The sequence below is a fragment of the Indicator indicator genome, chromosome 24 (genome assembly GCF_027791375.1).
Source record: "Indicator indicator isolate 239-I01 chromosome 24, UM_Iind_1.1, whole genome shotgun sequence".
Taxonomy (NCBI): domain Eukaryota; kingdom Metazoa; phylum Chordata; class Aves; order Piciformes; family Indicatoridae; genus Indicator; species Indicator indicator.
In genome coordinates, this window is record NC_072033.1 from 6,510,608 (window position 1) to 6,533,652 (window position 23,045).

At 40.1% G+C, this 23,045-nt stretch overlaps 1 protein-coding gene across 1 annotated transcript in view; it reads left to right on the forward strand.

Moving 5' to 3' along the window:
• Positions 1-524: 524 nt before the first annotated feature.
• ARFGEF2 (ADP ribosylation factor guanine nucleotide exchange factor 2) overlaps positions 525-23,045 on the forward strand; it is a 34,156-nt gene continuing 11,635 nt past the window's right edge. Inside the window, exons 1-22 of the mRNA XM_054391943.1 lie at positions 525-663; positions 7,713-7,743; positions 8,470-8,593; positions 9,310-9,456; positions 10,271-10,450; positions 10,881-11,100; positions 11,744-11,815; positions 12,160-12,308; positions 12,719-12,849; positions 13,349-13,583; positions 13,838-13,937; positions 14,103-14,242; positions 15,376-15,484; positions 15,966-16,167; positions 16,883-16,994; positions 17,568-17,773; positions 18,617-18,701; positions 18,790-18,961; positions 20,042-20,193; positions 20,381-20,509; positions 20,869-21,027; positions 22,190-22,337. Of these exons, the coding sequence (XP_054247918.1) occupies positions 525-663; positions 7,713-7,743; positions 8,470-8,593; positions 9,310-9,456; positions 10,271-10,450; positions 10,881-11,100; positions 11,744-11,815; positions 12,160-12,308; positions 12,719-12,849; positions 13,349-13,583; positions 13,838-13,937; positions 14,103-14,242; positions 15,376-15,484; positions 15,966-16,167; positions 16,883-16,994; positions 17,568-17,773; positions 18,617-18,701; positions 18,790-18,961; positions 20,042-20,193; positions 20,381-20,509; positions 20,869-21,027; positions 22,190-22,337 (3,142 nt within the window). The remainder of the gene's footprint in view (positions 664-7,712; positions 7,744-8,469; positions 8,594-9,309; positions 9,457-10,270; positions 10,451-10,880; positions 11,101-11,743; positions 11,816-12,159; positions 12,309-12,718; positions 12,850-13,348; positions 13,584-13,837; positions 13,938-14,102; positions 14,243-15,375; positions 15,485-15,965; positions 16,168-16,882; positions 16,995-17,567; positions 17,774-18,616; positions 18,702-18,789; positions 18,962-20,041; positions 20,194-20,380; positions 20,510-20,868; positions 21,028-22,189; positions 22,338-23,045) is intronic.

A 23,045-nucleotide genomic window follows, 5' to 3' on the forward strand; every position in this document is an offset into this window, starting at 1 on the left:
AGAAGCATTATAGATATGAGTGTTACATTAACGGGACATCCCTTTCGGTGATTGTAACTTAATTAGTACAATTGCAGCAGTGACTGTACTTGCAGTTCTTATTGATACTGAAATTCCTGCCTGAAGTGCCACCGACCAATTCCCACCGCAGCGTTTTGCGTTACAGCACGGAAGTTAGTCGGGGTTTGCCCGCCGGAACGCGCAGTGACAGAACAACGGCCCGTTTCTTCAAAGGACTGGGTGGGTGCAGCCCCTGCTGTCACCGCCCGGCTCGGGAAAGCGGCCGCACGGCAAGCACCGCCTCCGCCACTGCCGGTAGAGCGGAGGGTCGGAGGTCACCGCGGCGGGCAGGAGCAGCCCGCGTCACGTGACGGGGCCAATATGGCGGCGCCGTGGCGGTGGCGCGGTGGCGGCCGCTGAGAGAGGCGCGTCTTTTCCGGATGGTGGGGTTGCGGTGACGGCCGCGGGCTCTGAGCGCCGGCCCCGGCGATCCCTTCCCTGCCTGTCGGCGGGGCCGCCCCGCCATGCAGCCCCCAGCCCGCGAGCAGGATGCCCGCACCAAGAGCATGTTTGTGTCACGGGCCCTGGAGAAGATCCTGGCCGAGAAGGAGGCGAAGCGGCCGCCGCACGGACAGCTGCGGAGAGCCTGCCAGGTGGCGCTGGGTGAGTCGGCCCGGCCCGGCACGGCGCGGCACAGCCCGGCCTGGCCGCGGAACTCTTCCTCTGAACTGTGAGCCGCGGCCCCTCCCTGGCCTGGGAGGCTGACAGAAGGACATTGCTGGGACCGGGGCACGGATCCCCCGCCCGCCCGGTGCGGCGGGGGCGGGAGGTGGTGTTACTGGCCCCCGATGTTGTTTTCTGTCACGTCGGACCCCCGGCAGGGTGCGAGAGTCCCGGGCCCCCATCTCTGAGGCTGTTGGCCGGAATACCGGCTGAGCTCCGGACTTCAAAGTCGGGGAAAAGTTGTCTCTGATAGGAGACGCTCAAAGGCTAGGGGGAAACCGTCATCTGGTTTATTAGGGTTTGGCTGCGTTATGAAACAAAATCTTTGTGTTTGTCACTTCAGAACCGATTTTGAGAAGATTAATTGGAAGCTTTTAGACTAGGGAGCAGCGTGCTTAAGGCCCTCGACTTGCAGAGTCTGAGATATTCCAGGGCTAGTAATCTTGTGATGTCTCATCTCCAGTTTGTGGTTGGACTGGATAGAAGCTGCTAGCAGTGTAGCCAAATACCAGCAATGTCTGTGGTGTCTTACAGGACTGAAAATGCTTTTTGTGAAGTTAGTGCAGTGATCCTGAAATCTCCTGCTAGTACGGAACGATCATACAGATCTGTTAAAGTTCTGAAAACGTATGTTATGAAGGGGAAAGAGTAAAGTGGGTAAAGTACTGTAACTCTTAGAGTTGAGCTCTCCATGGCCTTCTCTACACAGCAAAGGTGACATATCTACTGCAGCTTTAGTTACTTTGCACTGGTATTTTTCCTTTAATTAGGGGACATTTACAGTATCCAGAACAGGAGACAGGCTGACTATGTAAGGAAGCTGGGGAGGTGCAAGTTCTGTCAAATGGACTGTGAACACAGGCTTGAAAATTGCTGTCATTTTTATCTTCCTTCTCACACCTTCAAGAAATCTGTGGGAGCTAATGGTAGGGATGGTGTATTTGGAGAAGGGTAACCAGACAGAAGGATATTATGTGTTACTATGTAAAGATGACACTGAGAGCAGTATTGTCACATGTGTGCTTTATCCAGTATACTTTTCCTACTTACTTTTTTTTCCTGACTTTTGTCCCTAGTTCCCTAAATATGCACCCAACCCATTTACAGCACTGGGAACCTGTTTTCCTGCTATGTAAATTTATTTGCAGGGTGAGAAAGGGAACTTCTGTGAAGGGTTACTAGTGAAGGCCTTTATGTTTATTAATACATCCAAGATGGTGATTTTGGGGGAGGGGTACAGTGCTGTAGCCATCTATAAGTATTTGCATGTTGGATTATGACTATTCTATGCCTGTGTATTTTAAGGTACAGAAGGTTTGAGGTTAGTTAATTCTTGTGATGCTAATCTTGCCTGGAAAAAAAAAATCCATGTGCTTTCCTGGACTAAAGCAGAGGTCAGCAGGAATAGATAACCTTTTGTTGCCCAACATTCTGCCCTAGTAGGGCCTTGATTACTGCACTAAAGGGTCTCATTCTATTTGTTGAATGTCACTGCATCATTTTGAGTTGCCAATGTGAAAGAAGCTTCTTTATTTACATGTGATCCCCTTACCTCCCAATTTAATTCTGTTTATGTTAGTCTTTTTCGTACAAATGAAAAAATCAGTTTTGTTAACATTATTTAAGTTCAATTAAGCTTATATTTTATATTAAATAAGACTGTGACTTCAATTTCAAATGTGTTAGCTTAATTATCAAGCCATGTATGATAGTAAATATGCTAGGAAAAGTGGGAAGAACATTACTTGCAGTCTGAGTTACTCAGATCCATCTTTATCATCTACACAAACTGTCATGGATTAAAGAAGATGCAGTGTTTTTAATAATAATAATAAAAAAGTCCAGTTAGCGCTAAGTAAAATTAATTCAGTTTGAGAGAAATGTGAAGTTAGTTTTATGGAACTTCTAATTGTCAGCTCTTTTATTCTTTTTCTTTCCACATCACACTTTGAATAATCCCTCTCAACCTCTTCTAAATTCCATTTGCTGTGCCATCTTGTTTGTACAATGGTTTTTAACGGAGTCTTGAAGTATTGTAGCATTTACAGACCAGCCAACACAGGCATGGGTCCTGTGTAAATGATACCTGCTCTTGATACTGGGAAAGTCTATGATGCATCCTTTTTCTTAATAGAGAGGAGCTGGTGTAGTCTAGAACTAACTAGCACAACTTATCCTGTAACTATTTCCACATTTTTTTTGCTGTAGTGTTCCTGCAGTTGTGTTTCTGTTCATTACATTTACTTTTTTTTTTTTTTTTTGTTTGGCAAGATGGAGGAATATGTTACTGACTTTGGGAATGACGCTCTTGTTTTCTTTTATGTGAGTTCTTTACTACTTTGAATGTGTTCAACTTCTGAAAACTTAAGTGAATTACTACTGAAAATTGCTGTCATTCTTTTGTAGGAAGTATAGGTATTCTGTCATTCTTGTTTTAAACTTTCTTACCCTGTTTTCTTTTCCTACTAACATGGGACTAATACTGTGCAGTTTTGGACTGCAAAATATCTGCATAACTTTGTGGGAATGGGAAGTGTCATAGGCTCAAACAGGACATAAATATAAAAAGGGTGGAAGACAAGGAACAAAACCAGTTCTCAGTGGTGTTTTATCGGTTAGTTGTTTTATTTTTTTCTTCTATCCACCCCTTCTTTGAAATATGCAGCGTTAATGTTGAGCAAGCAGAGTTGAATAGATTCCTTCATTCAGGGTCTTGCATCATCAGTAGGTGTAACGGTTGTACCCTGTCCTGTGCCAGTCAGCCCCAGGAGAGACTGGGAGAAATGGAGCATTTTAAACAGAGAAGCTGTTCTGCTCTGCTTTAGAAAACTGTGTTTTTAAGAGAACTTGTTTTGAACAGACAGCCAGTGTATTGTATAAAAATAGTTGCTTAATAAGCATTTACATGGAGCTCAAGGTACACTAAGTTCTTAATAAATCTACTGAAATAATGTAACCTGAGAAATGTAGAGTGGCATAGCAGAGTGTGTCACAGCAGTTCATGTGCTCTAATGCTAACTGAGTGCTTGGGTCTTTCATACAAACCATCACTCGCCCTGTTAGGACTGTGTTTAATGACATATTGTGCAGGCAGCTTGGTTATGTGACCTTCTTTGATTGCCTAGGCACCTCCATGTGCATATCTTGGAGCTTTGTAAACAACAGAACTGCCTGGTAATGAGCGTGGAAAAAAGCCAGCCTCTTAAACCATGGCTTCGCTTAGGAATTTAGTTGGGTGTTTAAGAAGTTTCTGGGTATAAATGACAGATATCTAAAAGGAATTTACCTTAGTTTAGCAGCCTCTTTGCTAGCATGTTTTGAGCAAGCTTGGGCAGAAGAGATAGTCTTGCTTCATTGTCATAGTCTTCTGTAGACAAATAGAATCACTAAATGCAGGGTGTTGGGTTTTTAATTTAAGGCAACCTGGACTTAGGCAATGCAGCAGACTTCACCAGGTTGGGGGTAGGGAAGCTTTTGCTGCTGTGTGTTTGTGTTGGCACTGCTCTCTGGTTTTCTGTCAGGCTGTGGAAGGACATTGCTGGTGTCCTTGTGCTAACATGAGTTATGCCATTTTCTGCACAGGAACTGGTTTGCTTGCACTGAGACAAACTCACCTGTACATTAACACAGGATGTATCTAATTGCAGGCAAGCATTTCCTCCATTGTAATGTATAGGTTTTTAATACAAGCAAATTTAAACCATCCTTCTAATACAGAGCAGTAGTTACACTCAGCATGAGCTTCGTCCTGGTTTTGTTACGGCCAGAAGGTCTGGAAGAAATTGCTGCAGGGCCTTGTGTGTTATTCCAGTTGTGTTTCCTGGTAGGAATTCTGAAAGGCTTGAGTGGGCAGCCAAGGAGTGCCTGGAGTTGAAGAGGTTTGTTTCTGACTGTAATAGATGGCAATGCATGGGAAATACATTCTGCTCTTGAAAGCAAGGGGTTGCCCTTGTGCTGCAATGACCAGACAGACCAAAATTTGGATTTCTGTAGCAGTGGAATGGATTTGAGCTGTGCCACTTAATCGAGTGACAGTAGGTTTCTGGGAGCTGGCTGTGCCTGGTCAGGGCTTGGCAAGCTGTTCATGGCAGTAGACTTCAAGTAGGCAACAATTTCTGTTTCACTTTTGGTGGTCAGACCACCAAATAAGTGCTTCAGATGTGGAGATTTCCAAACTATTTTGAAGGAATCACTAGCAGAGGCATGGCTCTAACTTGCTTTTGTTCTTTCATTTATTCTTTTCTGCCAGCATTATCTATTAAAATGCTGTTGTGGTGCAGATGTTTTTCTATGGCTGTAGAAAAGCCTTTATGTAATAAAATTGTGGGAACTTGGTTAGGCCTTGGTTAGATTTATTTTTTTGAAAAGATTTATGGAGCTTTTCTGAGGGTAAAATTGTCATTGCTCTCATATGGGTGGTTCTTACCTCTTTTTCCAATGCAAGGTCTAGTCTAATCTCAACTATCAGTAAAGATGGGCATGATCATGTCTCCTTAAGGCTAAAATCTTTGTGAAATTCTAATTCAAAACTTTTTTTTTTTTTTTTTTTTGCTGTGCCACTCTGCTGACAAACATTATGTGGGGGGAAGTGATCTCTTGGAAAGAAAAAATAATTTCTCTTGGGTGTAAGATATTTTGGGGAAAAATAGCGTGGCTTGATTACACAAATCACCGTTTTTAGTGCAAGGAGGACTGCTTCCCTAACTTGAGCAATCTTTCTGGTTTGGAAAAAAAAAAACAGCTTGCTCAGAAGGTGCTGAGTTTTTGCAATGGTTAAAAAACCCTCTAGACCCTAGTTCTACAGGGTGTCTGAAATACAGCATTAACTGTGGTATAATTGACCACCCTGCTATCCTGCTGTACTTGGGATTCTGGCTGTAACTAAAAAATGCCTTTCTGTGCCAAGAGCTGGAGGCAGGACTAAGTGTTCTGAACTAGCTACCCAGAAAGCCACATGTTTGAAGCAGCCAGTGCCTGCAGGCAACAGGAATACACTTCTCTAATAATATGACAGATCTAATAAACTGGGGAGTCCTTTAGGGTATGTTGTTCTCAATAGCTCTGTGGATCTTTATCTTTATCTGGGTCATAGGTTGGACTTGATGATCTCTGAGCTCTTTTCCAACCTTGTTGATTCTATGATCTTTATGTGGTGTTAAAGATGAGGAAATTAATCAAGATGACTGAATTCAAACTTTGCTGAACTGAACTTCTGACTAGCCGTCTTTGTTGCTAAACCAATTGGATACTGGGATGAAGAAAATCTGGAAGTGGTGCTGTGTTAAGATTTGTTTGGCATGGAAAACCTTGGCTATTTCTTATCAACAATCTCCATTCTGTTGACTCTCCTTAGATGTTCAAGCCTGAAGTTTTAGGGAATGGTGATGCTGGGTTTGTGCTGCTGCAGAATTGTAGAGTTACTTGTGGTTCTGAAACCTCAGGCACTGGGGCTATGTGCTTGGCTCAGCTCATTGCCTTGACATTGGCCTGTGCAGTACTGGCAAGCAGCAACTGTCTCCTTTAAAACTACCAGGCATAGTTGTTCGTGTGATGGACTTGAAAAAAATCGTGGGCTTCTGAACAGGGCCATGATACATTGTGGGCCTCTGGCTCTTCAGTTTGTCCATTCTTTTGTTGACTGTAGGGTGGATAATGTTTCCTTCAGTTTTTGTTAAATCATTTATTGCTAATGGGTGTCAGACTGCTCCTTTTTTGACTGCTGGCTATGCTGGCTTTCATTAATGAGGTGGTGTGGCAGACAGAACAGCAAGGCCCACTCCTGAACATAGCTTGTCACTCACAACTTGCAGTTCTACAGGTTTCCTCCGTGTTTTCTTCCATCTTTCCTGTAAAATAGGGCTGCTTGTGTTACAAAATAGGCACACTCTGTGAGGATTAATCATTGTAACATTCATTGAACAGTAAGGCAGTTGAAAAACTTGTAATGTGTTTGTTGCTTGTTCATTAGTGTGTTTTGTGAATTTTAAGAGATTACTGAGGTTCACAGTGTTGAAATCATCTGAGCCTCTATTCCCAAGCAATGGTGCCTGTCCAGGACTGTGGAGAACACTGGGGGAAGGATCCACTTCTGATAACCTTGCAATTGAAACAAGTTTTGCAGGCCTGGTAATTTGCAGCTGCATGAAGTAGTTTGGGATGGACAGGATTCTTTGTGGTGTTACCAGTGATTGCAGCTGTGCAGCCTTACTCTGTGTGCTATTTTTGATGGGTCTTGTCAGGGTTCACAGTATGCACTTGTGCTATATCTGGGGTAGTACAGTTCTGGTCTGTGTTGTGCATCATGGTGATAACATTAGAAATCCTCAAAAAGCTGTGCTACAATATAAGGGATTTGCTGCTCTATGCAACAGAAATGAGACACTGGTTTTCCCCTTTGTATTGAATTTTATGAGAAACTCCCTAAAAGTGTAATTAAAAAACCCCAAGCAAACAAAGACCAAACTAACAACAACAAAAAAAAACCCACAACCAAATGAAAAACCCTAACCAAACTTGCTGGCAAAGAGACAGCATCCATTTAAGGTTTCTTATCTCTTGGGGAGTTTGTTCAGCTGATATCATACTGTGAAGCTTAACAAAAGGAGGCTAACTAGCACTGCAGTTAACAGGAAGGTCATGGTTTATGCAGTGGCTTAAAGACTTCTGCAGACCTGAGCTCTCTGTGATGCAGACTGAACTCTTGAATAAAAATTGCTGTTTACTGAAGATACCTTTTGTTAAGAGTATTTGGACAAATCAGCTTCTTCATATAGTAGTTGAGAGCTAAGCCTCCCAACAGAAAAGTGTCGTTGTCCACGATCTCTGAAGATGTTACAGGAAAGGAATAGCAAATACTGAAGTGTAAGACTTGTGGCTTGAAATAGAGCTTGGCTTTGTCACGATTTTCTTTACTAGTAATATTGGTAAGGATAGCTTCATGCTGGGTGTGAAATGTTTTGAATCTTTTTTTTTCTTGTTTTCTTTTTCAGATGAAATAAAAACAGAGCTAGAAAAGCAAAGGTAAGTTATTAATTGCTGTAACCTATGCCAGAAAACAGCAAGTGGAATAATTTGGTAGTGGAAATGTAAGTGTATGTATGCACTTATGTCAGTGAATTTGTGAATATCCAGTTACATGCATTTCTGCCAAAACCAGGATATGGCCCTTGTGTTCCAGTCACACGTTGTATGTGGGGATGGGTGCTGAAGCCATAACTGCCTCCAAATTTCACTATAAATTGCCAAATGGCTAACTTTTAACTTCCTTTTACTGGGCTTAATATAGCCTGCTAGGAAACCATGAAAAACAGCAAGTATTCTGTTTGATAGTCTATGTTCTTAACTACATACCTCAAGAATACCAATTTAAGTAAATTTTAGAACACTTTTCCAGCAATGTTCTATGATTTAAAATGGGATCCCAATGTGTTTGCTTAGTATTGCTCACATGAACCCTGTTTAATTAAGTCAGTATAACTTTGTTAAAATTATCTTTCAGGTCATGTAGGGTTTCCCCAGGTAGCAGGACAGTGTGCAGTGTAATGAGGGAAGGGTGAAGTTGAAGAATACATGACAAAGATCAGATGCAATGCTGATTTTTAAAGAAAATTGAACTTTAAGAAAGTGTGCAAGAGAAGCTTGCGTTACATCTGCATGCTGCTGTGTCCCACCCAGCTTTACATTTAGGAAAGGAGAAATGCTGTTATGCATGTTTACAAAAACTAATAACTCTCTTATCTGACCTAGAGAAGGCACTGCAGCTCCACCAAAAGCAAACTTTATTGAAGCAGACAAATATTTCCTTCCATTTGAGCTGGCCTGCCAGTCAAAGTCTCCACGCATTGTCAGTACCTCACTGGACTGTTTACAGGTGACTGTTGTGTTTCAGCTTGGGCAGAGTGCAACGGGGAAACATGCAGTTAGAAAAACCTTGTGTGCTGTTGGCACTCTTAGAGTGAAGAAGTAATGTTGTCCTGGGTATAGAGATATGAAGATGCCCAGTGTGGCTACCTAGATGCATAAGCCAGGAAAAATAGATTGTCATCAGACTTGGCTGAAAGTGCTTCTTGATCAGTCAGAAATGTGTGTGTCATTTTCTAGTGAAGCAAGCCTTTATTGAAACTCAGAAATGTTTGCATTATTTAGTAAAGATTCTCCACCTGTGATGCTCCCAAAGTAGTATTAGTTGTGGTATCTCTTGCAATGCTGATGTGATGGGAGGTCAGAGTCTGGAATCTTTGTACCTTGTTTGTCTTCAGATTCTTACAGAAAAAATAATGCAATTTAAGGGCAGAACCATTCTGTGTGAATAGGTACAAGAATTGATACTAGAAAGCTTTGTCTGGTTGCAATTGGAAGAACTGGTAGGTGTAGAAAAAGCTCATCTATGAGTTACTACATTTTTTTTTGTCTAGATATATGACAAGTCCAAGTCTGTGGTAGCCAAACTATTGATGGTGTTAAATTTTTGTGTTACAACTGGTTAAGTGAGCTGTGCTGTCGAATCACCCCACCTTGCCCCCCCTTTTATGATGTACTTAAGTGTACTGTAGTTATGGTTGTCTAACCTGCATTCTCTCTCCCTAGAAACTCATTGCATACGGGCATATCACCGGAAATGCTCCAGACAGCGGGGCTCCTGGAAAACGATTGATTGACCGAATAGTTGAAACCATTTGCAATTGTTTTCAGGGTCCACAAACAGATGAAGGAGTACAACTGCAGATAATTAAGGTATTTTATTTGGTTGATGTTGGTGCAATATGAATTTGTTTTGTCTTTTGATTTTGTAACTGAGGAAAATTTAAACACAAAGCAGTGCTTAGGGCCCATTTTTTTTTGTTTCTTACACTGTTAGATGTGTCACCTGAATTTAGGGAAGCTGTCACCAGGCCAGATTTGGTATGTGAACTGTATTTCCTCTTGGTGGAACAGAACATAAGGGAAAAATTTATAAATGTTTGTCCTTCTTTCTGGCCTGGATACTGTTATCTAGAAGACAGCTTGATGTTCATGTTCTAGGCTAGTAATGCCCACATTCATTAGGCCAATGAATTGCTCTCAGCCTTCAGCTGAAGGCACTGTCATTGTGAAGCAGTATCCTGGCTTGCTGCTCTAGCCTGGCTGCCTTCCTGTCCCTTTTTCCAGAGGGATCTGCAGTATATGTTCTTAGCAACGCATAGTAGAACCAATGATGTGTTTTCCAGTTCTGAAAGCTACATGGGCTAACAAAGCTGAGGTGAACCTTCTAGTAATCTAATTTGATGGCAGTGTAGACCTCATTGGCCCTTTCACAGAAATGCAACCACAGAATATAAAAACTGTTTCATTTGGAGGTGGAAAACTAGTAATGGTAAAACACTTCAAACAGAGAATAGAGAGACTTAGTAGCCCTGTTAAACTTTCTTTGATTTCAAACACCACTTGAGAGAAACAGACATCTCTTACACAGATGTTTTATAACCCAGCCCACTGATTACTGTGGAAGACCCACATGAAGTCTATTGATGCCTGCTCGCTTAGATTTAATGTTTATGGAATTTTTCAGGCTCTTCTTACTGCAGTAACATCTCCGTATATAGAAATCCATGAAGGAACAATTCTTCAGACTGTTAGAACCTGTTACAACATCTATCTGGCCAGTAAAAATCTTATCAATCAGACAACTGCCAAAGCTACCCTGACGCAAATGCTAAATGTCATTTTTACACGGATGGAAAATCAAGCTGTATGTAACTGTTACCTTGGCTCATTTCAAATGTTTAGGCTTAATAAAAAGTACTCTGTTCATTTATCACTATTTTTTAATGGGTCTGTCAATGTAGTTGGGTATCTATTGATTTGTAATTCAAAAACAACCCCTGTCAAATCCTGCACTGAAGTGTGCTGTCTGATTAAAAATAAAATATGAAGCTTACTGCTGATAACAAGGTTTCACACTGTAGTGTCTGCCAAGTGGCTTTCTCTAAATAAATGATGAGATGCTTTTAAAGTAAGCTCCAAGAGCATCTTTTGTATTTGACTGCCCAAACAATTATGTTCTCACTGTGTGTGTCTTGTTAACATGTGAATTCACAAAGGAACAGCAGTCGTCATACAGATTTGTTTTCCCTTATGTTTTGTGCCTTAGGTTAACTTTTTCATATTGTTTTTTCAAGATACAAGAATCCAGAGAAGCAGAAAAAACTAATCAGCAGAAATCCCAGTCTCCTGCAATTCAAGTGGTGCCCAAGTCTCCAAAGCTTGGTCAGTTAAAGCACAACTATCAGGAGGGTAAACCCACTGCTCCTGCAAGTGTGGAATTGACAAACGGAGAGCCTGAGAGGGCAGAAAACGGAGAAGTGAAGTCGGAGCAGGATCTGACTCGTTCAGCATCAGGTGAACAAAAATAGGTTGGGTCTCTTGCTTTCAGTTAACATTTCTGTTGGAAAACACTCTTCTAGAATATTGTGAGGAGGAGTGGCTGGGGTTATTAGCTTAAATCATAGTTGTATTTTCTCAGTAGTTACTCGGAGTATGTAGGCCACCCTTAGCTTGTGTACAACGTTATAACTATTAAAGAGAGGCTCACGTTTTGCCTAGAATTCTAGTGCAGCTCTATATAGCTGATGTATATAGAGTTATAATGGAGTTCGGTTGATAAAGGGGAAGGGAAGTTGCAGAATCACTTTGAGGTGATTGAAGTCCTGTGGTAAAAATAGTGTATATTATAAAGATCTTCTCATAAACATGTACTGTATCCAAATTAGGGACATGAGATATTCCAGAAGTTCATAACAATTGATAAATACAAATGACAAAATCACTGCATTAAAAATAACAGTGCTTTATTTTAAGCAATGAAAACCATATAAATGATCATTTTTGCATAACTTCTTGGAAATGGCTTTAGAGGACAACTACTAAAGAAAATCTGTTGTGTGGGTTTTTTGTTTGTTCTTTTTGTTTTTAACCTTCTGCCTCTATCATGTTTATGCTTTCCATCTTCTCCCTAAATTCAACTCTTTGTATGTTTCTTTAGAGGAAGCAACCGATGGAGGAAAAGAAATGGTTAAAGGCATCTTGGAAGATGTGGTTAAGTCAGCTGTGAAAGGTAGCAAAATCTTCTGAAGCACAATAGGTGCATGTGTGTTGGTGAACTTTTTGTAAAACCATCCAAGTTATTTTTCATTACAAAATGTGTTGTCAAGAACATCTGCAGAGGGTTTTTTGCTGGTAGTTGAGAAACTTTTGAGCTTAACAGCATTGCCTGTGTCCCACTTGGCTGTAGGGCTTCATGAAGCTCTGGCCAGCCTGATCTAGTGTGAGGTGTCCCTGCCCATGGCAGGGGCTTGCAACTAGATGATCCTTGTGGTCCCTTCCAACCCTGACTGATTTTATGATTCTATGAAAATGCTCAATGGATGATTTTAATCAGTTTTACTTTTTCACATTTAGTGGCTGAAGAAAAGCAAGTAACAGAAACAGTTAAGACTCTCCCTGCATCAGACGCTGCAGATCTGGCTCTTTCTAGCTGTAGTAATGAAAATGTACAAACAAATGGGATTCCAGATGATGGGCAGTCTGTTTCCTCCACTGATAATCTGGTAAATAACTTCACTGGAAGCTAATGTGTATTTAGGAAAGGAGAAACGTTTTTATCGTGCCAACTGCTATCGTGGAATTTTGGAGAGGGGGAGGGATGGAACCTTGAATGTCTATGTCCTGCTCAAGTTTGAAGAGGAAGCAGTAACTGCAATCTAAGTAGATACTGAAAACAACTGTTCTAAAATTGATGTTACTTGTATATTAATAAGGGGGTGGGGGGGCTTAGAGGGAAAGAGTCAGTTGATATGCATGAGAGGATCCAGATCACTTGTAGTCCTGTTTAGATTTAAACATTGCCAAATGTACCATTTTTAAAATCTGTAGCTAATTCTGAGGAGCTGTGGAATCTTCCTGATTGCTCTATTCCTTTGTCTCACTGTGGATCTAATGTTTTTTTCTTGCTCTCAAGGAAACAGATGTATCTGGGTATCAAGCTGCTGCCAGATTTTCCCATGTTCTACAAAAGGATGCCTTCCTTGTGTTCAGGTCATTGTGCAAGCTCTCAATGAAGCCACTTGGTGATGGACCACCTGACCCCAAGTAATAAGACTTTATTATGCTGTCCTTTTCAGGTAGCTTTTGGAGACAGTTAAGTAGCTGCTGTGTAGAAAAATGGGTATTCAAAATTCACCTGTAAGGCCCCTGTTTCAGTTAGCTTGATGAATCTGGTGTTGAAACTTGCTTCAGGTTACTAAAAATGTAATACTTGAGGGGTTTTGTTTGTTTTTTAATTTTTATTCATCTTTTCAGTTGAAGTGGCCTTCCTTACAGTATTTTTCAGGGTTTGGAGGAATGCTTCTGAGATGCACTGAGCTGCATCTATTATCCTAGTCTAAGAGTTAATCTCCAAATTGAGTGTAGATGTTGTCCAAAATCACTTGCAGGCTGATTTCAAGCCCTTCTGCCCCATGCCTTGAAATGAATTAAAACACCAGTTATTTCTTCATTACATAGAGTAATGCTGCAGTGGTCCTGTGGAATAGAAGCATGTGTTCAGCATTGCAATACAAATAGATTGAGTGTTGCATTTTTTTTCCAGATCCCATGAACTGCGTTCTAAAGTAGTGTCTCTCCAGCTGCTTCTCTCGGTACTGCAGAATGCTGGTCCAGTTTTCAGGACACATGAAATGTTCATCAATGCAATCAAGCAATACCTTTGTGTAGCATTATCTAAAAATGGAGTCTCTTCTGTTCCTGATGTATTTGAGCTCTCCCTTGCTATCTTTCTTACGCTGCTTTCAAATTTTAAGACCCATTTGAAGATGCAAATTGAGGTGAGAGACTTTTGAAAATTTTTTTTGGTGGTCTAGTTTTCCAAGATATTGTAATGATAAAATAACAGCTGGAATTTGGAAGTTAGTGCTATTGTTTTGTTTGCTTATTGAGCTAATACTACTACTGTATTCAAATTCTAGTATGCATGAGATGATATTCTTCAACGGAAATTACTCAATAGAAAAAGGATTTTTACATGTACCATGTTTCTAATAAGTTTCAAATCAAGCCCTTTACCTCATCTATTTTGTAGGTGTTCTTCAAAGAGATCTTCCTGAATATCCTGGAGACTTCTTCAAGCTCCTTTGAACACAAATGGATGGTGATTCAGACTTTAACTAGAATTTGTGCAGGTACTTCCATTGTTAAAAGCAGCCACATGTAATGTTTAAGCATGAAAAACTGCATTTGATCCCATAGTGTTTGGTTAAATACCTGAATTCATCCCCATTGCCTGATTCCTTTTAAAAATGCTGTTATCCTGAATCTTAAGACTTGCACTTTCTTTTGTTTTTAAGATGCCCAGTGTGTAGTGGATATTTATGTTAACTATGACTGTGATTTAAATGCTGCTAATATCTTTGAACGCCTTGTAAATGATTTGTCCAAAATCGCTCAGGGACGAAGCGGGCACGAGTTGGGAATGACTCCTTTACAGGTAAGGAAACCAGCTTGGAACATAAGCTACTGTATATTCATAAATAGTGCTGTTTCCATCATTATCAATACATCCAGTAGTTCATGATGTCTGTTGCCTGTAACTGTAGTAAGTAACTAATGTTATGTACTTTTTAATAGCAATACAATTGCAATTGAATGCTTGTGGATTTGCTGAATATTTGTAGTTTGATACTAGGCTTTGTCTGGGCCCTTTTGTTGGGCTGCCATGGCAGAAACAATCAAATGAGCTTTCCTCTGCCTTACTCAACATAATTTTCCTTTTGGGGCTTATGAACCAGCAGTGGCTTCATCTTGTGTTTGCATTACACAAACTTTTTGTGACACATCTCCATCACAAGTATTTTTTTTTTTTGTTTAATTATACTTCCCCAGTCCTTAGAGAGAGAATGGAGTATAGACTGCTTTCAGTAAGAGAAAATGTTTCTGATGTTGACCTTATCCTACAACACTGCTGTTCTAGCCCATGTCATGGCTTTCAGGGCTGAAGTGAAATGTCAGATTTGGTCTTGGAACTGAGTGCATTTCTCGCCTTCAATTAAAATTGTATCAGTGCTTGCTTGGTTGTTTCTTTGTAACAGTGTGGTTTTTGCTGTTTTCTTTCCTTTGTGTGTGCTTGTGGTTTTGTTGATGTTGTTTGGTTTTGTTTGTTTGTTTTTCTGCTCTGTGGTCCTTTGACCAACAAGTGGGAAGTAAAATCGAGGGATCCTTTGGATTTGGCTGGTACTGTTTATGGCTGAGGTAGTGAGACACTTGTCTTGCTTATGGGGAGAACTGACACTGTAGCGGCTAACTTGAATGGTCATAATAATTCATACTACAAAGTGCCTGCACTGAGTATTTGGTGTATATTGCCTCTTGGTAGTATTCATCAGTTGTTATTAGACCACCTGCTTCAAGCAGCTGGAACATGTTCTGGTGTCAGTCTGGTTATGGTTGTTTTGGCATGGATGTATCCAGGCTAAGTAGTCAAGGGGCAAAACTTTGTATAACCAGTAGATTTCTCCCTAACTGACAGACTTGCTAAGATTTGAAAGATGATACACATCCACAAGTTTTTTGAAGGCACCGTATGTTTATTGGTTTATCGGGTTTTTGTTTTGTGCTTTTCAGGAACTAAGCCTGAGGAAAAAAGGACTTGAATGTTTAGTTTCTATTTTAAAATGTATGGTAGAGTGGAGCAAAGACCTTTATGTGAACCCGAATCATCAGGCTAGCTTGGGTAAGATTATTTCCTTATGGAGAGGCTAATTAAAGTGTGTCCCTATGTGTGCTCAGTGTTTAGAAGCTCTTGAGAAGTGTGGATAATAAGTTTATGCATAACAATTTGTTTAGACCAAGTATTTAATGAACAGTTGTTCATGCTGTTGTAGTAACTGATTCTCTGAAGTGTCTGGTTTGAATGGCTAGGTGCTGTTGAAGAGTTGTAGCCAAGCCATTGTCTGCACTACAAAAGTTGGCTTGTATACAAAAGGATGTGTGATGAATCTTGCAGCTACTAAGTCGAACTGCAAGAATTTCTCCATAGCTGCTGCTGCTCTTCTGCCTTTTATTGGATTATTTTGGAATTGCATCAATATGTCTTCTTTATGTAGTGCAGACTGCCAAAAAAGAATATTGACTCAAATTTCTACTGAACAGTTTTACAACTAAAAGCTTTTGACTGAACAGGGTAACTTAAGTCTCACCCTGTTTATAAATAGGTTCATATAAACCATCTGAACAGGAAATGGCTGAAGGTAAATGCCTGGAGAGTGGAGGAAGACGGAGTAGTGTCAGTTCCTTGGACTCCACTGTGTCTTCAGGAGTTGGAAGTGTTGGTACCCAGACTGCTGTCCAAGATGATCCTGAGCAATTTGAAGTAATCAAGCAACAAAAAGAAATAATTGAACATGGGATAGAACTGTAAGTCCAGTAAGACAAGAAAATTTCACTTGTTTAAAAAATCATGTACAAACACATTGTTTCTTGCAGTCTTACATAGTCAAACCTGCAGGGAAACTTAAATTTTTATCTCAATGCTGCAAACTCTTGTCTGCTGTTGTCAAAAGCTAATGCTGGAGGCTATTGTAGGTAAAAGGATTCAGTAAAATCGTGTGTGGAGTTGAAAGGTTGTTTCACAGCTTTCCTTTGTAAGGAAAGTGTGTGTCTATCTAGAGAGAAATTTATCTGTGCAGGCAGGCCTAATGTTGTCCTACAGCTCTTAGACCATTTGTTGTCTTCTATTGAAATAGAATTTGGATAATTTCAATTATTATCCAGCTGTGCTTTTTCATTTATTTGGGGATTGTTTTGTAAGTGCTATAAAAAGGTTTTGAACAGCAACATTTGTGTCACTTTATGGAAAACCTCCAATTTTTAATATTTCAGAAGGGGCAATTTTGAAGTAAGTTTTCCAGTCATAAATTTTAAGTTTATCAGCAGCTGCATATGCCATAGGAGATGCAGCTTCTGGTGTGATAGGTAGCATCTATTGCACATTCTTGGACATCTTTAATTAGAAAAAATGTTTCCTGTAAAAGGAAAAAAATGTATAGGCTCTAATATTTTTTTGCATTTGTATAAGCTCTAATATATTTCATTTGTATGTCTCAATTTCTCCATGCTTTTGCCTCAATAGGTTCAATAAAAAACCAAAGAGAGGGATACAGTATCTACAGGAGCAGGGAATGCTTGGTGCTACAGCAGAGGACATTGCACAGTTTTTGCACCAAGAAGAACGCCTCTGTTCTGTAAGCTTGTTTCATATAAGAAAATTAACCATCTTCTGCCATCATCTTCTCCCCTGTCTTTTGATGTCTGTTTGTACTGTCTTTACTTCTATTTCATTACTGGATAACTGAAAGTGTGAGGCTTGTAATGGAGATTTTTAATACCAGTGCTACTTTCTATTTACTTTGGCCCAGGCTTTTCAGTAGAGTAGCTGTGTTTAAAGCGAAGAGCTAAGGGGACTCCCCATAGCTGGTGGCGTGCGTTCTAGCTGCATTGCCAGTGTCTTGCCAGCCAAGGATTATCATGTACTGCAGCAGCAAAGCATTCTGTGTGTGAAACTAGACACAGCTGAGCTTTCCTTGGCTCTGCAGGAATGCAGACCTTGCCTTGGGGAGTGAGGGAGGCAGGAATATGCAGACTAAGGGCATTTCTGATGGCACTGGTTTCTTGCTGTCCCCCCAGTGGCTGCACTGCCTGCACGGTTAAGCGTACTGTTCTTACAAAACTGACAGCTGTGCAATTCCTGTCTTGTAAACTTCCTTGCAAAGCTGGCAGTTAGATTACACAGTAATAACTGTCTCTTGTGTTTTCAGACTCAAGTGGGGGAATTTCTTGGGGAAAGCAACAAGTTTAACAAGGAAGTCATGTATGCCTATGTAGACCAACTTGATTTCTGTGGAAAAGACTTTGTCTCCGCTCTGCGTATATTTCTGGAAGGTTTTCGTCTGCCAGGTGAAGCCCAGAAGATTGATAGATTAATGGAGAAGTTTGCTGCTAGATATATTGAGTGCAACCAACGGTAATTCAACCCCTTTTTATTGGAGAAGTGCCTGAAGAATGGCTGTATTGTCTGTGGCCATTAGGGGCAAGATGCGACTCATTTACAGCGGGTCAGGAGCTTCTAAAGGCTTGTCTGAGGAGCAGATCTTGTTGCTAATAGTGGTGCTGACCCCCTTTAGCGGCTAGGCAAAATGGAAAATAGAAAATATCCTGATGCTGCCATCTCATTAAATCCCAAGCACTTGCTAGAAGGAGTTGTTGGATGAGGAAAGCCTTGAGTATGTTAATCTCTGTGTTTGCTGTTAGGTTTATAAACAAATGAAGAACACTCAAGTGTAAACAACACTAAGAAGTGGCAATTGCTAAAATGAAAATACATGGCATAAACAGCTATTAAGGTGTTACACTTGTTTTAACTTGCCCGTTAGAGGTTGAACAAAGTGTATATACATTAGCTGACATCAAGTAGTCAGTGTTGCTGTTGTGTCTAATGCAGTGAGCTGGCACTGGCATTTAGCTAGGTGTTCAGGCTTCATTGGTTACCATTCCTTGCTCCAGTTAGTGCATCACTGGATTGATTTTGTATAATTATTTATGAAACAGTGAAAAAATCAGCTGTTCTTTAACTCTTGTAGGGTTACCCAAAGAAGGATAAGGTGTACTCTTTCGGGAATGTACTTGAAAACTCCAGTCATCAGTAGTTTTCAATACTGTGAAGAAGACGCTTTTGTAATTTTTCTTCCATTTTATTTGTTGAATGCATTGCTCTTCTGCCTATTTCTCTTGCATGTAGAAATGGAGATCATGGATTTTGGAACTAAGGCTCCAAAAACGTATCATGCATTTTTTTTTCTTCCCTTAGGCAAACTCTATTTGCTAGTGCTGACACTGCCTATGTTTTGGCATACTCTATTATAATGCTGACTACAGACTTGCACAGTCCACAGGTAGAAACTAAACTAAATTTGTAGAAGTTCAAATTTCCCAAAAACTTGTATTTAGAATCTGATCTCTATCTTCCATTCTTTTTTCCAGGTAAAAAATAAAATGACAAAGGAGCAATACATTAAAATGAATCGAGGAATCAATGACAGTAAAGACCTGCCAGTAGAGTATTTATCCACAATCTATGAAGAAATCGAAGGAAAGAAAATTGCAATGAAAGAGACAAAAGAATATGCAATTGCAACCAAGTGTAGTAAACCAAGTAAGAAGGAAGTAGGAACTGGGAGGACCACAGTGCTCTTGCAGTAACTTTCAGGATGGCATAGTAGAGTTCAGATTCCTTTTTTGAAAACATCTTTGTGCAATGCATAAGTTACATTTAGAATGGCTAATGTAGATATTGGGAATGAAACTGTCTCAGTTATTACTTAATACTGTGACTTCTGTGATGGAAACAGGTGTGTAAGTACACCTGGCACCATTGTAGAGAGGCACTAGAAACTAGATTTGGGGGTTATTAATTTTAAATGGTCATATGAGGGGAAAATGGTAGAGAACTGAAGGTGGCACTTTGCAGGTTAACTGCTTGTTTTTTCATATACTAGACAACAAGTGGGGTTTTCTTTTGGGTTGGCTGACTGTTAGTAGCAGGTCCTAGCTCAGAGGCTGGTAAGTGCCACAGTGACAGTGTTTGTGAAAGAGATTGATGGGAGAGTTTGTCATGATCTGTAGTCATCTGTCCTCATCTAGACCAAATGAGGACTTCTGTACACACCAAAGCCCAGCATCCCTAGCTATACTCTGCTTTTACTCTAATAGGTGGTATTAGTTTAATTGAAGGTAATGAACTCTGAATCTTCAGTGTAGTGTTTTCTGTGCTGTTTGCAGGTTTCCTAGATGAAAATAGGAATGAAATTGATTTATGTGGAAATTGAAGTTGCAACTGTTAGTATAAGGATAAGCAAGCACTGAGTTATTAACTTACTTATCAAGGGCTAGTTTTGAGGATGTCAGACTAAGGAGGTGAAGGATTTTTCCATCCATTTTACATGCAGTGACTCTAATAGAACGTGCCTCTCTGACTTCAATGGTTAGGTCTTAATGTGACATACATAATGAAGTGCTGAATTAATTCTTCTGTATAGAATGAAGTTGTGGTGTGGGTTCTAGTGTTGGAGTTCCTTGCTTGTAACCGATGATAGCTTCGTGAATTCTAACATTCTGGGAGATTTTCAGATTTCATTTGCAATGCCTATGACGTTTTGTGATACTCAGCATGAAGATATGGAATGTGTTCTTGTAACCAAAGAAAACCAACGCAGCTGTTTGGTGTTGCCCTTAGGTGTAGCTAACGAGAAGCAGCGGAGGTTGTTGTACAACTTGGAGATGGAACAGATGGCTAAAACAGCTAAAGCCCTCATGGAGGCTGTTAGCCACGCTAAGGCACCTTTTACTAGTGCCACTCATCTGGATCATGTCAGACCCATGTTCAAAGTGAGTGTGAAATTCTCCTTCTGTTTTCATTGCTAAGAGTCTTAAACATGGTAAAAAGTGGAACATTGTTCTGAGGAGTTAGATAAGGCGGTAACTTGGACTCTCTGGATGTATTTGGGCTTGGTTACCTAGTGTCTTGGGCTAAAATTGTGACAGACTTCTAAACTTAGTTTCTCCCTTTCTTTAGCTTGTATGGACTCCATTGCTGGCAGCTTACAGCGTGGGCTTACAGAACTGTGACGACACAGAAGTTGCATCCCTTTGTCTGGAAGGAATACGCTGTGCAATCAGAATAGCCTGTATCTTTGGAATGCAGGTTCGTGTAAGGCTTCCTGGGGGCAGCATAAGCTCTGGGAGGAAGGTGAAGAATTGCAGACAGCTTATACGTTGAAAATGAACTGTCTCATCTAATTTCTTGAAATGGTAAAATAGTATAGGCTCATATTAGTTCTAGATGCTGATATCCTCAAGCTTTTCTTCAATTCTGCTTCCCTTTTATTATGGAGTCTTCTGTTAAGAGCATTTGCTAGCTTGCCTCGTACTCTCCATCAGCTGGAAAGTGCTGTAGCGTAATTGTCAACTATGCATAGAAGGAAAACGGTGTGGGCATGCAGGACAAAGCTTTCTCTAGCTCTTCAGGGACTTGATTACAATGTTTTTCTCTCTGTCTCGTAGCTTGAACGAGATGCTTATGTACAGGCCCTTGCTCGTTTTTCCTTGTTGACTGCCAGTTCCAGTATTACAGAAATGAAGCAGAAGAACATAGATACCATTAAGACACTTATTACAGTTGCTCACACAGATGGCAACTATCTTGGGAACTCTTGGCATGAGGTAAAATCTTGGTTGGTTTAAATAGTGCAACTGCATTATTTTTTGAGAACTTGCAGGATTGTGGTGTTCTATTACTCAGTCTTTAGTAACTGCCCTTAGCAACCACTATGTGTCAAAACATTTAAGATGTGCATGCAAGTCCATTATTTTGGTAGTGGTTTATATGTATATGTGTCTGTATATATGAAATACACTTTTTTTTACACTCTATCGGCACTGTGTGACCAATACTGTAATTTTTGTAGGTGTTTCTGGTATGGAACTAAAACCATACTAAAATCTCAGTTGACTCCAGAGAATTCTGCACAGAAAGTCTTGTATTCGTGTTCATGTAAACAGAAATATTCTCCTTCACAGCTCCAGATTTATCTGTGCAGCATTTGGCAACGTTTACACCACTATCACATGAAAAAATAGGGCTAAAATAACTTGGTGGGGGATAGGTAAGAATAACTTACCAGGACCATATGCATTTTCTTAAAGCATATGTTTCAGGAGCTCTTTTAATCAGATCTAAGTCTGCTGCTAGAAGGGGCATTCCTGCTGCATTATGTTCTCTGGCAATAGTCTGTCTACATGAAGATACAAGCCAAAAGCTATTTTAGCTGACGAATTACTTGGAGCTGGCTTACAGCATACCCTCACAAATGCTTATGCCAGTCTAAGCGATGTTGCACTGGGGGAGTAAGAAAGAAGACATAGTCAGTTTTGTGCTGAAGGCAGAGCACAATATTGGCATTTTCACGGTCTACATTGGAACATTGTTAATCAAAGTGGCAGCTGCAATAATTCAGCCTTTTCATCTCTCTGAGACCATGAACTCTCTAGAGCATCAGCTCCAAGGTGTTTATAGTTTTGAAAGTTGATGCTCTGAGAAGGAATAAAAAGGTTTCCTCTAGTAGTTAGAGATCCAAGTTAGATTTTTTGGGTATTTTTTGTTGTTTCTTGTGTTGGAGTCATGGCAGCTGGTGATCTCAAATGAGTCACTGAACTTTATTTCCACTTGCATTAGTAATGTTTCAGCTACTTAAAAACTGCTATCCATGGCAAAGTTGTTTTAAAGGTTAGAGAACCTGGAAAAGCTATAAATACTAAATATAAACAAGTAGGAACAAAACCATGATGGTGTTCAGAAACAGTGTTTAAATGTTTTTGGTTTTAGATCTTGAAATGTATTAGCCAGCTGGAACTAGCACAACTTATAGGAACTGGAGTGAAGACTCGCTATTTATCTGGCTCTGGGCGTGAAAGGGAAGGAATCATTAAAGGCTATGCATCTGGAGGGGAAGAGTTCATGGGCCTGGGATTAGGTAAGATTAATCTTGAACATCACAAAGATGCACATAAAAGTGAAATATGATGGCTAGGAAAGCTCAGTGTTAAAGACATCAAAAGATTTACTTGCTTCCAGGGGGAGCTATATTAGATTAATGGAACTTTAAAAAAATGCAACTGTATATATGAAGACACATTCATAATTACCGAATTTGTTCTGACTTTGTAATTGGGTCAAGCTATGAAACTCCTTCAGATTTATTGGAGTATATTGTAAAATCTGTTTTACCATACTTAACAAGTGATGGTTTTATTACCAGTTCTTTCTGAGCTCTGTTTTTAATAGCAAAAGCACAAAACCTGTATCTTTAGGAGCTAATGGATGTTCCAATGATAATTTTCTTTCCAAAAGAATTGCTTATCTCCACATGTTGGGTTTGCTGTTCTAGCTCTTATTGCTCATGTAGTATGTGCAAGAAACAAACCTTAGATTTTAAGCTGTAAATTAGAAAGGCAATGCAAGTTGTCTTAAACTTTGGAAAACCATCAAAGAAACCTTTTTAATTTGGAAGCACTCTGGAACTGATGCTGTACACAGTGATGATGCTGAAAATGCTGGGCACAGTTCTGTTACAACTTCCTGGTACCTGACTTATAGTTAATATTTTTAAATAATATTTTCTCATTTCCAGTATTGCTAACTGCATTACATCATCCTAACTTAATAAACGTGGTAGCCAAAA